General features: G+C 38.3%; 1 protein-coding gene across 1 annotated transcript; it reads right to left on the reverse strand.

The window, feature by feature from the left end:
- Positions 1–204: 204 nt before the first annotated feature.
- LOC115715805 (probable calcium-binding protein CML18) lies at positions 205–1,470 on the reverse strand. Its single transcript, XM_030644476.2, has 2 exons — positions 1,105–1,470; positions 205–905 (listed from the first exon to the last, which is right to left on the reverse strand). Exons 1-2 carry the CDS (start codon positions 1,117–1,119, stop codon positions 429–431), a joined length of 492 nt encoding a protein of 163 aa, XP_030500336.1. The 5' UTR covers positions 1,120–1,470; the 3' UTR covers positions 205–428.
- Positions 1,471–13,815: the final 12,345 nt, after the last annotated feature.

A 13,815-nucleotide genomic window follows, 5' to 3' on the forward strand; every position in this document is an offset into this window, starting at 1 on the left:
ATGACACTCATTTTTCTTCCACATACCAAACGCATGCATGGATAAGGATAAGAAAGGCCTCTTTTTAGGATATCCTGCTCAATTTTGATGCCAATCTATTTGTTATGATTGAATTGAATATCTTAAACCATTTACTGACACTCAAATAAACACCTTTCGGATTTATCAAAAATAATAATAATAATAATAATAATAATGAGCCCCTTTCACAAAACTTTTAAATTAGTTCAAAGAATAAGGAAAATATAGTCTTCCAAAGCATTAAAAAAGAGAACCACAAAATCAAAATTCATAACCTCAAAATAATCCAAGCAGAAAGTGAGTAAAAGAATTTAAGAAACAGAGCACAAGAATACATACCTTAATTTAGAAAGGGAAACAAAAATAAATAAAATTAAAATGATCAGAAAACTTGATTGAAGAACAAGTCATGCCCATGAATTATCAAAAGCTGCAGAAGTAATAGCCTGAGAAAATTCAGGAAAACTGATTCTTCCATCTCCATCAGTATCAGCCTCTTTGATCATCCCTGTAAGCTCCTCTGCTGTAAGAGCATGGCCAAGCTTGGCCATGGAGTGAGCCAACTCGGCCGCCGTGATGAACCCGTTTCCGTCTCTGTCGAACATCTTAAACAGCTGCTGAAGCTGGTCCTCCGTGTAAGGAGATTTAGAGGAGAGAATCTCCGGCGAAACCAGGCCGACGAATTCAGAGAACTCAATTAACCCATTGCTGTTCGTGTCAGCCTTTTGGATCAACTCCTCTAGCTGATCTGGGCTCGGCTTTAGGCCCAGTGACCGGAGAAGCGATCCCAGCTCCAGCTGCGTTAGACTACCGTCGTTGTTCCGGTCAAATGATCGGAATATCTCCCGAAGCTCGGCGATTTGCTCGTCGTCAAGCTTCAATGGCTGTTGATTGTTCATCACCAAGAAAATTAAAAAAGAAAATAAACAGAAACGTTGTAACTCAAAAACACGTACGTTTTTTTTTCCTAAAACTTTTATGTACACTGTACTTGGGTTGTTCTTGATTCGATTTTCAGAATCAAGAATGAAATCTACTTAATTGAAATTCTATATTTGGATCGTAATCGAGAACGGAACAAACCCTGTCTTTCTCCATTGATCTAAAATTTCTGTATTCTGATCTGGGGATTGATTTGCATTTGAATCTAATGGTTAGTTTTGAAAACTTCAAAAAGATCCAAGAATTCCTTGGATTTCCTCCTTTTTCTCTGGATCGAAAATTTGTTCTCCCAGATTTCGGATCGATTTCTCAATCTCAAATCCAAAAAAGGTGAGATTGAAAGAAACACTTGTAAATAAGATTGATAAACAAGTAGGTAGATAGTAGTTGAATTTTAAGAAAGATGTTTCTTTATAAAAAAAATAAAATAAATAAGTAAATAAATTGCTATTGTTTATTATTTTTTGTAAATGTTTTGAAGTGTTCCTGCTAATATATGAATTTTAGTGGTTGGTCAACTATTTAAAATACAAAAGTTTTATTTCTTTCTTATTTTCTGAGAAATTTTCAATGATAAAAGGCGGGAAAAGATGCGGGAATTACGTGAGGACTGAGGAGTGCCCACGTTTTCGTCCTGACTTATGACTGTTACAACTCAACACTCACCGTTGGACATTCATTCATCATCAACTGATTTTCGAAACAATTCAATCCTCTGTGTCATAACTCTGAACTCGGCCATCAGCCCAATCAGATCGTGATAAAAAGACCAAGAAGACTACAGGTGGAGAATGCTATAGAAATAAACTAGAAGTTTTAGGGTGACACACTAGATATTCATATTTTGTTGTGCTGGATGGGTTGAACTTTTTTGTCACACCACAAAATTTGCATAATTAGGACTCCACACAAAAATAAATAAATAGATTTGAAATAAGAAGTTTTTATTTTTTTTTAATTATTTTTTTTTATTTTTACATAACACATCCAAATATAAAAATTTTTATAAAATGAAAACAGTATAATCTCGAAATAAAAATAGCAACATACACTTAAAAGCTTTTTAATTAATTATAAAGAAAAAACGGAATGGTATGAAGAGACCGTGCTCTTTGCAATAATCTTGGTACTGCTACGATGTTTGATCTGTGTGTGTTCTTGGTGTGTATGGTAATTGGAGGGCTGTTTGAAGGTTCAGAAGAGGGTGTTGATGGCATTGTTTCATTGACCAGCAAATTAGTAATGAGCCCTGAGGAGGATTGGGAGGAGAATGAGGTGGCTATGTCGTCATTTGGTGCTCTGTCTCTGGTAGGTCGTATGATTGTGAAAAGGGAAATTAAGGAATTGTTATTTTCAACGATATTAGGTCGAATGTGGAAAGGTATAGTTGGTTGGGAGGTGAAGATACTAGAGGAAGATGGGGATGACTCGTTTGTAAGAATTACGTTTAAGAAAAGTGAGGAGGCTGTAGGAGTGTTGAGCAAACAACCTAAGATCTTTAATGGAGGTCTCCTTTTGTTGAAAAAATGATTGTATTCGGGACAATGGAGGGATGCAAAACTCGATAAGATGTGCTGTTAGGTAAAATTGAAAGGTTTGCCTTTAAAAGCTTTTACTCGTAATAATGTCACTCGGATAGGGGAAATGGCTGGTTAAATTAAGGAACTACGTTGGAGTAATGAGAATCGGATGTTTCTTAATGGTTATGTGCGTATGCGTATTGGCTTTCCACTGAACAAGAGCATTTTAGCTGGAAGATATGTACCGTGTGGTGGGAAAAAAATATTAGATTCAATTTAAATTTGAGAGATTACAAACACTCTGTTTTGGGTGTGGTGTTTGGGGCCATGAGAGGAGAGATTGTACTAGTGCAGTGGAGATAGAAATATCAAAAAATGGTCAGGTTGTTCCTAAGTATGTTTCGTGGTTGCGGGATGAAGATACTACTCTAAATTGTTTTGTTCCGTATAGTCAATCACATCAACAAATTCTAGAAAGTAATGGGGGAGATGATAGAGGTGACGGTGGTAAACGGGGTTATTCTGATGATAATGATGGCCGCCCAACGGTTGTTGCTCTGCCTTCTGCGACTGCTGAGGAGGAAACTCCAACGATGGGGAATGTTGTAACTGCATAGAGTAGTGGGGCAGATGGGGGTAACCGTACTGATATCGTGGGTGATAAGATTACCCATGATGGCATGCCAGGTGGAAAATTGGGGGAGAAAAGTCAATTGGATAGGAGGTCTACTAAGAGATTGGATGGGTTAAATTGTAATGGGCCAACTGTCTTGGGCCCGAATAGTTTTAATGAAAAGTTGGGTTTGAAGGGGTCCATTAGTCATATAGAGGGTGATGATAGAAGTGATTTGAATCAGATACAGGGTTCGAATGGGACAGACTGTGAGGTGAAGAAAAGGAAAAATGGGGGAAAAGCTTTTCAGGTTGAGGAAGAGAGAGAAAGAATAGCTCTTATTAAAGGGAAACAAGTGCTGGTTGAGAAGAAAGATGCGACTCTTTTCGCAATTTCTTCTGGTGAGTTTCGGGTGGGGGAGATTTTGGGAAAATCAAGCTCGAATGGGCAGAGACATAAAATCTCGATTAAGAATCGAGCTAGATACTTGGGTAAGGGGGTCATGTGTCGGCCAACAATAGTTCTGGGAGGGTGTCGGAGGTACGAGCAGAGGCGACTATGGGCTCCGGTGGCAATACTTTTGTGTTTGGCAATTCGGGAGTGACAGAGGCAGGGGAATTGGCTACTGTGGATGAGGTGAGTATTTCTAATCTTGTGGATTTATCATCTTATCATTCGATAGATGAAGCGGCGAGTCTTGTTGAGCAAGACTGCCGAGAGCAATAAAAATCCTTAGTTGGAATGTCCAAGGGATTGGGAATCCTTGGACATTACGTGCTCTTCAATCCCATGTGAAAGATTTTAGTCCGAGTATTGTTTTTCTTTCTGAAAGTAAATTAACTAGGAGTCAGGCGGAACGGGTTAGTAGAAGTTTGCAGTTTGATAATTTTTGGGCTGTGGATCGGGTGGGTTTGAGTGGTAGTTTATTATTGTTGTGGAATAATGAGGTGAGTGTACATGTTGATTCTAGTTCCCCAGGACACATTGTAGCTGGGGTTGCTGGACAGGGGTTTTTACTGTGGGTGTTTACGGGTTTTTATGGCCATCCGGAGGTATCTCAAAGGCAGTTTTCTTGGCAGTTGCTTCAGAGGATTAAGGATGAGGTTTCGCAACCTTGGTTGTGTGTTGAAGACTTTAATGAGATTGTCTCATCTTCAAAGAAAGTAGGAGGTCGTGAGCAGCTTCCTCGTGCTATGGAGAATTTTAGAGAAGTGATTAATGATTGTCGGCTTATAGACTTTTGTTCTAATAAAACTAAACTTACTTGGTGCAATGGTCATGAAGCGAATGGTGTGATGGAGCGGTTGGATAGGGGCCTTTGTAATGCTGAATGGTTAAGAGAATTTGAAGGGGCAGACATTGCTATTCTTGATTGGTTTGAATATGACCATAGGGCCCTTGTGGTTGATGTCCCAATTAGGCAAATGGATGATTTGTGTGGACTGATTAGAAGGAGAAGTTGGTTCCACTTTGAGGAAGCTTGGTGTGAGGAGAAGGAGTGTGTGGATATTGTTGATAAGTTTTGGCATGAAGGAATGGAGGTTCAATTTGTGGGAAATTTCAGAATGAGGGTGAAAAATTGTGGGAAAACTCTTCATCGATGGAATAGAAAAAAGAAGAAGGAGAATGATGAGAAAGTATCTAAAGCGCGACATTTATTGAAGGAGTTGATGGCGGCACAAAATCTAGGAAATTGGTTAGCTATAAAAAAATACTGAGAAGAAATTAAATGGGTTGTTGGATAAAGATGAAAAGTATTGGCGTCAAAGAAGTCAGGTAATGTGGCTCGAAAGTGGGGATCATAATACAAGATTTTTTCATCGAAAGGCATCTGCTCGTAAGAAGAAAAATGAGATTAAGGGGCTGCTTGAATAGGGTATTGGTACAGCAGATTATTGGTGATTATTTTAGTAATTTATTCACGGCTTTGGAGGATCATGATGACATTATGGAACAATATTGAATGTAGTGCCGCCAAAAGTTACACTAGAGATTAATAGGGATTCGGTGCCCCTCTTTACAATGGAGGAGGTTGTTTCCGCGGTGAAGTAGATGAACCCGGCTAAAGCACTTGGTAAAGATGGGCTTCCTGCTCTATTTTATCAGCGTTTTTGGCCTAAGGTTAAGGATAATGTGATTGCTGTGTGTTTAAACATTCTTAATAATGATGCTCCTGTTGATTGTTTAAATGATACGGTAATTGCATTAATCCCCAAGGTTGATAAGCCTATGAAAGTGGAAGATTTTCGACCGATAAGTCTTTGCAATGTCATTTATAAAATAGTATCCTAATGTCTAGCTAACCGATTGAAGTGTTTGCTGGGTACTATTATTTCAACCTCTCAAAGTGCTTTTGTACAAGGTAGATTGATACATGATAATACTATTGTGGGGTTTGAAGGGTTACATTGTATGAGGAAGAACCGGTTTCGTAATAGAATGAAGGTTGTGCTTAAGCTTGATATGGCGAAAGCGTATGATCATGTGGAGTGGCGCGTTTTGAAGGCAATGATGTTGCGGTTAGGCTACAATTGTGTGTGGGTGAATAAGATTATGGCATGTATTACTTCCGTAAGCTTCTCTTTTATGCTCAATGGTGAAGTAGTTGGCAATGTGGTTCTTGGCCGTGGACTACGACAAGGAGACCCCTTTCTCCATTCTTGTTTCTATTTTGTGCTGAAGCTTTAACGAGTTTGATTGTTCATGAGGAAAATTCAGGTAGATTACAGGGTCTTAACTTTGGCTGAAATGGGTTGACAGTTTCTCATTTATTTTTCGTGGATGATAGTCTAGTGTTCTTTGAAATTAATGATAAGGAATGTGAGGTTTTTAAGGAGCTGCTGGATAACTATTGTAAGGCTTCTGGACAAGTAATTAATTTTCACAAGTCAGAGATGTGCTTTGGGAAAATAGTGCCTCAAGGGACACAGGATAGGTTGGCTGCTAGCATGGGGGTTCGGGTGGTAGAAAATTAAGGGAAGTGTCTTGGCCCTCCCCTCCTTTGTAGGTCGAACAAAAAAAGAGCTCTTTGCTGTGATTAAAATAAAGTTTGGAGCAAGGTTCGGGGATGGAAGGCATCTTTATTTTCAGTGGCTGTAAAGGAGGTGTTAATTAAAGCTATTTTGCAGGCCATTCCAACTTATACAACGAGTTGCTTTCGGTTGTCGAAGAGTGTTATTAATAGTCTTCATTGTATGTCGGCTAGATTTTGGTGGGGTTCATCTGAGAAAACCAATAAGACACACTGGTGCAAGTGGAGTTATCTGTGTAAGCCGAAGGAGAAGGGGGGCTGGGATTTCGTGATTTGGGACTGTTTAATAAAGCTTTGATATCCAAGCAAATTTGGAGGTGTATTAGATTTCCGGACTCGTTGTGTACTAAGGTACTTAAAGCGAGTTATTTTCCTAATGGAGGGTGCTGGTGGCAAAGTGTGGATCTAATGCCTCCTTTGTGTGGAGAAGCTTCGTGTGGGGTAAGGAGATAGTCCAAAAAGGGTATAGATGGCGCATTGGAGATGGTAATAATGTACGTGTGCTTGAAGATCCGTGGCTTCCTCGGTCGGTGAGTTTCAAAATTTATGATACACCTTTTCTTCCTAGCCAACTGTTTGTTACTGATTTGAAAAGGGCTCATGGCACTTGGAATTCGACATTTATATGAGCAGTTTTTAACTGTGATGATGCGGAGATGATCTTGGGTATTCCTACTAATGAAGCGAGCATTGAAAATAAAATTATGTGGCATTATAGCCGAAATGGTGAGTACTCTGTACACAGTAGGTTTCATTTGGCAAGTGTTATGTTGGAAAAAGAGGCACAATCGGACAATACGAGGATGACCGAAAGGTGGAAGTGTATGTGGAAAAGAAAGATTCCTTCGAAGGTCAAGCATTTTTTATGGAAGATTAGCCATTCTTGGATTCCAACAAAGGTGGCGCTCGCAAACCGAGGTATGCAAATTGATAAGAAATGTTTACAGTGTAATGAGAATTATGATGAAGATGTTTTTCATGCTTTATGGGGCTGTCAGGTTAATAGGGAAGTATGGAGGAGCAGTGGGTTATGGGAGCATATGAAAGTGTATAAAACTTTGGATGTTGTCTCCTTTTGGGGTCATATGCAAGATGGGTTGTCCACAGATGTTTTTAATTATTTCTTGCTAGTGTCTTGGCATTTGTGGTCCATTTGAAACTAAGTTCTTCATGGGGGTTCAACTCTTAGATCAGGGGATGTGCTTGAGTGGTGTGGCAAGTATTTGAAGGAGTTCCGTGAGCCTGGGCCGTAGGAAAAGCTTCAAGAGCAGCGGGTTACGGTTAGGTGGATTCTTTTGAGTGCTGGTCATTGTACTATTAATGTTGACGCTGGTGTTCGGGATCAGGTGGGGGGCTCAGGTATTGGTATTGTGGTGCGTAATGATGGTGGTAATGTCGAGTTAGCCTCTAGTAAATGGTGTTCTTTGAAGACTTCACCGTTAGTGGCTGAATTGACTGCTATTCAGGATGGTCTACGGGTGGGCTTGCAGAGAAGGCTGCATGTGTTTGGGGTGGAATCGAATTGTCGGGAGGCTGTTTTATTGGTGCACAACAAGGGGGATCAAAGCTGCCGCGAATTTGATGGTTTATTGCTCCAGTTTCGTGAGATGTTATCATGCTCTTCTGTTTCGAGGCTTACGTTTATGTATCAGGAAGCTAATAGAGCAGCCCATATGTTAGCCAATTACGCTTTAGATTGTAAAACAAGTGCTATGTTGATTGGGGTGGTACCCTTTTGTGCTAGTCATGCTATTGTGCATGATTTGCCAAATCCTTACTGTTTGATGTTTATTAATGCATTATGTTTCAAAAAAAAAAAAGAAATAAAAATAGCGTAATCTCAAAATTGAAACAACTTGTATAAAAATAAAAAATATAAAAAAACTTAAAAATGAAAAATAAATAAAAAATACTGTATACATAACAATTTTTCTTAAAATAATAATATAATAATAAACATTTATTTATTAATTATATATTAATTAAAATAACAATTATTAACCTTGTTGAACTCAGATTTGGCTAGCCGACAATGGAATCGTATTTATGACTAATATTACCACGTGTACACAATAAGAACAGGAAAATAAAGAGAATATTTTTATAGAAGTTCGACCTCCTTAATTAGCGGATAATGACCTACTCCACTTTCAGTTGTATTGATACTAGAGATAATACCACTCATATCACATGGGTTGTGGATTTCGAAGTGGCTCTCTTGAGATTATAATATGAGAATCAGTAGACAAATCTCAGGTAAGTGAGAGAAAGAGACTTAGAGCATGTTTGGTATTATTTTCTGTTTTTTGTTTTCAAAAAATTGTTTTTAGAAATGAGAACAAAAAATAGTTTTAGAAGTTTTTAAACACAAGTCACGTTTGGTTAGTGTTTTTTAAAAAACAATATTGACCAAAAGTGAATTGGTTTTTAAAACAGAAAATAACATTTTGCTGATTTCAAAATTCTTGTTTTTTGTAACTTTATTTTCTGAAATTGTTTTTAAAAAACAAGGTCAAACAAGCCAAATTGTTTTCAAAAGACAATTTTCTGTTTTTAAAAACAAAAAACAGTCTATTTATGATGCCAAACATGCACTTAATCTCTTTTACAAAGCCTGAGGCATGTAGAAGAGAAGGGGAGAGAGAATTAGGATTTCAGAGCTTTCGGGTGCTTGAGACTTAGAGGAATTAGGGTTAGGTTAATGCTCTTTATATAAGAGAGTTACAAGAGAATAATAATGTAACGCCCTGTCCAACAGGGACGCCACGTGTGTGCAATTTATTTAAAATACCAATAATTATATAAGATGTAATTATACTAAAAGTGTGGGTATTTAAATTTTGATAGTTAAAACTCAACTTTTAAACTGTTTAACAAAAGATAAGTAACATGGATTACGGGGTCCCCCTGTTTTCAAAATATTTACAAACTGGTTTCAAAGTATTTTACAACATAAGCTTTATATTTTCCAAAATACACTCAAAATAGAGCATCCTGTAAACTGGGCTGCCTACGGCTGGTATGTACATTGCTGCTGCGACCACAAACTCATGGTTGCTCAACTTTAGCCTTCCCTTTACCTGCACCATAAAGCACCCGTGAGTCACAGAGACTCAGCAAGAAAGTGATCAAAACAATAATTGGAAGAAAAGTGAATATTAACTTGATCTTATGCCATTATGTTTACTTACTATTCGATATTAATAAGCATTCCTTTAAACATTACACATTCCTGGTACTTAATAGAGTACCACTTTTCTTACCACTCGTCACATACGAGCTGAATATGTCACTATCGTTGCCCGATAAAGCAAACGATAAGTAAGAAACCTAACCGTGGTTTCAAGAGTAATTACTCATAACGTTAATAACCGTTTCCAACCCTAGGTCATAACCTAGGCTTAATAAACTTTTAATCAACATCATGATAATAATTAAGGCCACTTCCATTCATCCATTAGTTTTTAATCACATACGGTGCTTACCACTTTTCTTACCTTAATTCAGAAGTCAAAAGTATGGCCGACCTGAGTGGAAGAACAAGCTAGGCAATCCCGGTCCAATGTCACGACAATTGAAACACAATAAATACCTTAACTTAAAATTCCGGATTAAAACCCTAATTTAAAACCGATTAGACTTGGCCTTCACCAACTTTAAAATAATTCAAATAACTCAAAATCATTCAAAGGCAGGTACTAGGTTCAACCCCGAGCCAAAACAGGGTTCAGAGAAAAACCCGAGAAATTTTCCCCTATTTATGCTTAGGTCGAGGATTACGATACACCGAACCAATCCGTCGGCCAGGTTCTTGTCAGAACCGAAAAATTCTGGGTTTTCTCCCCCAGCTCGAACCAAAACCATTTCAGACCTAAATTGCATTTTCAGAACAGTTCAATATACCAAGTATAACATATTCAACACATCATTTAATCACAATTCACCATTTAACTCAAAATCACCATCTCACTTGACAATTTGCACTAAACATCACTTTCAACACCAATTCAATTGAACAGCCCTTAATCTCACTCAATCTTCATTCAAACAAGTTTCAATTCAACCCTAAGAACTTACCCTACCCTCAGTTTATACCCCAGCTCAGAATTCATTGAAAACCTTTACCAAAACCTAACTAAACTCAAGAAAATTAATCAAGAGAAGAGTAGAAGGATCATACCTCCACTTAGCTAGCTTCTAGGGTTAAGATTAGCTCAGGAAATTGAAGAAATGCAATGAATTTTCCTTGGTTCCCAGCTGCTTCTAGGGTTCGGCAAGAGAAGAAGAAAAAAAAAGAAGCTTGATGTTATGCATTTTTTTGTTTTCTTGCCTTGGAAGTAACTTTAAATAGGGTTTGCTTTTCTTTCCTTTTCTTTTATTTTTTAAATAACAATCAGCCCACCAAAATTCAAAGGTCAAAATGTCAAAAACATAAAAATGACTAATTTACCCTTCAAAGAAACCTAAACTAAAATTATAACCTAGGGGCATTTATGGTAATTTTACTAATTCCCCAATCCGACATTCTAATAAAATTCTAACTTAATCCGGGATATTCTCAAAATAATCCTTTCATTTAATGTCGTGACATTACTAACCACATAGCTAAATTTCCACAATTGCCGGGTCCAAAATAACGTATTTCATTAAATAATTTCTCAACAATTTACCTAAGTAAGATCATAATCCTACTTCATTTCCCAAGTAATTACATATTTAATAAAATATGTCCATTTAAATATTATTTATTTTCTGGGATATTACAACTATCCCCCACTAATGGGAATTTCGTCCTCGAAATTTACCTGAAAAGCTCGGGATACAACTCCCGCATCTGCGACTCTAACTCCCAAGTCGCTTCTTCAACTTTACTGTTCCGCCACAACACTTTAACTAGTGGAATAGTCTTGTTTTGCAACACCTTTTTTTTTCCCGTCTAAGATCTGTACTGGCTGTTCGTCATACGACAGGTCAGTTTGAAGCTCAATGTCTTCATAACTTAAGATATGAGTTGTATCAGATACATATTTCCGAAGCATCGAGACATGAAACACGTTATGAACCCCAGATAAAGCAGGAGGTAGAGCCAACCGATAAGCTACCTGACCTACTTTCTCAAGAATCTCAAATGGACCAATAAATCTGGGACTCAACTTTCCTTTCTTCCCGAACCTTCAAATTCCTTTCATTGGGGACACCCGAAGAAAAACAAAATCCCCAACTTGGAATTCAACATCTCTACGCTTTGGATCTGCGTAGCTTTTCTGTCTACTTTGGGAAGCAAGCATACGAGCTCGAATCTTTTCAATAGCCTCGCTCGTTCTTTGGACAGCTTCAGGTCCAAGGTACCTACGTTCACCAGCCTCATCCCAGTGAATAGGTGATCGACATTTCCTTCCATAAAGCATCTCATACGGAGCCATGCCAATGGTACTCTGATAACTATTGTTATAAGAAAACTCAATCAGAGGTAGGTACTTGTTCCAAGAACCTTCAAAGTCCATTACACATGCCCTCAACATATCCTCAAATATCTGGATAGTCCTTTCAGATTGACCATCGGTTTGAGGATGAAAAGTTGTACTGAATTTCAACTTAGTACCCATTGCTTGCTGTAAACTTTCCCAGAATTTGGATGTAAATTTTGGATCTCGATCTGAAACTGTCGACTTTGGGGCACCATGAAGTCGAACTATCTCCTTGATATACAAATCAGCATATTGATCCACTGTATACGTTGTGCTCACCGGGAGAAAGTGAGCGGACTTTGTATATCGATCCACTATCATCCAAATAGAATCATAATACCCTACTGTACTGGGTAAACCCACCACAAAATCCATGGTGATGTCTTCCCATTTCCATTCAGGAATCTTTAGAGGTTGAAGCAAACCTGTCAGCCTTTGGTGTTCTGCTTTAATTTGTTGACAAGTTAAGCATTTTGACACATATTCAACAATATCCCTCTTCATACCCGGCCACCAGTATAAAGCTTTCACATCATGATACATCTTGGTTGTTCCCGGGTGTAAGGAGTACGGTGTAGTATGAGATTTATCAAGAATCTCCTGTCTGATTTCTTTATCGACCTAAATTACGCATTCTGTTTTTGTATCGCAACAACCCATCAGATAAGCACGAAAAGTCTCTTGCCAATCCAGCCTCTAACTTCTCCTTATGTCCCTGTAGCTCAAGGTCACCTTGTTGGGCTACTCTAATTCTTTCCAATAGATCAGACTGTATGGTGATATTAGCAAGTTTTCCAATTACAAATTCAATTCCCGCTCTCGTCATATCCTCAGCCAACTTTGCTGAGATTTCCTTTAGTTCACAAACTTGCCCTGGTCCTTTCCGACTTAGAGCATCCGCTACCACATTTGCTTTACCAGGGTGGTAGAGAATCTCGCAGTCATAATCTTTGACCAGTTCTAACCATCGTCGTTGCCTTATATTTAAATCCTTCTGAGTGAAAAAGTACTTGAGGCTTTTGTGATCTGTATAAATTTCACACTTCTCACCATACAGATAGTGGCGCCAAACTTTTAGTACAAAGACAACCGCTGCTAATTCAATATCATGGGTAGGATATCGTTGTTCATACTCCTTCAATTGCCTGGATGCATAAGCAATCACTTTCCCTGACTGCATAAGAACACAACCTAACCCTTGTTTGGATGCATCACAATAAATCACAAACTTTTCATCACTTTTTGGTAAGGTTAGCACAGGAGCGATAATCAACCTTTGCTTCAATTCCTGGAAACTACCTTCACACTTGTCAGTCCAAACAAACTTACAATTCTTTCGGGTCAATTCAGTTAAAGGCGTAGAAATCTTTGCAAAGCCCTCAACAAATCTTCGGTAATACCCTGCTAACCCCAGGAAACTTCTAACTTCGATTGCCGACTTAGGTCGAGGCCGATCCACGAATCGCTTCAATCTTTACTGGATCCACTAAAATACCATCTTTACTCACCACATGCCCCAAGAAACTCACCTGAGGTAACCAGAATTCACATTTCTTAAACTTGGCATACAACTTATGCTCCCTGAGACGTTGTAATACCATTCGAAGATGTCTTTCGTGAGTCTCTTCCGAGTCTGAATAAATTAGAATATCATCAATAAAGACAATAACAAAATCATCCAGAAAGTCTTTGAACACTCGGTTCATCAAGTCCATAAATGCTGCCGGGGCATTTGTTAATCCGAAGGACATTACCAAGAATTCATAATGACCATACCGAGTCCGAAAAGCTGTCTTGGAAATATCCTCCTCTCGAATCCTCAGTTGGTGATAACCAGATCGAAGATCAATCTTAGAAAACACAGTCTTACCCTGCAGCTGATCAAATAAATCATCTATTCTTGGCAGAGGGTACTTGTTCTTCACTGTTAATTTGTTTAACTCCCGATAATCTATACACATTCGTAAAGTTCCATCTTTCTTTTTCACAAACAAAACTGGTGCACCCCAAGGTGAAGTACTAGGTCTAGTAAATTTTAAATCCATCATCCCCTGTAATTGAACTTTTAACTCTTTCAGCTCTGCAGGTGCCATCCTGTAGGGAGCTTTCGATACGAGCTCGGCTCACGGTATTAAATCAATCTCAAAATCAATTTCACGTTTTGGTGGCAACCACAGTAACTCTTAAGGAACACATCCAGAAATTCTCGAACCACTGGGA

This window comes from Cannabis sativa, chromosome 5, assembly GCF_029168945.1.
Source record: "Cannabis sativa cultivar Pink pepper isolate KNU-18-1 chromosome 5, ASM2916894v1, whole genome shotgun sequence".
Classification (NCBI taxonomy): Eukaryota; Viridiplantae; Streptophyta; class Magnoliopsida; order Rosales; family Cannabaceae; genus Cannabis; species Cannabis sativa.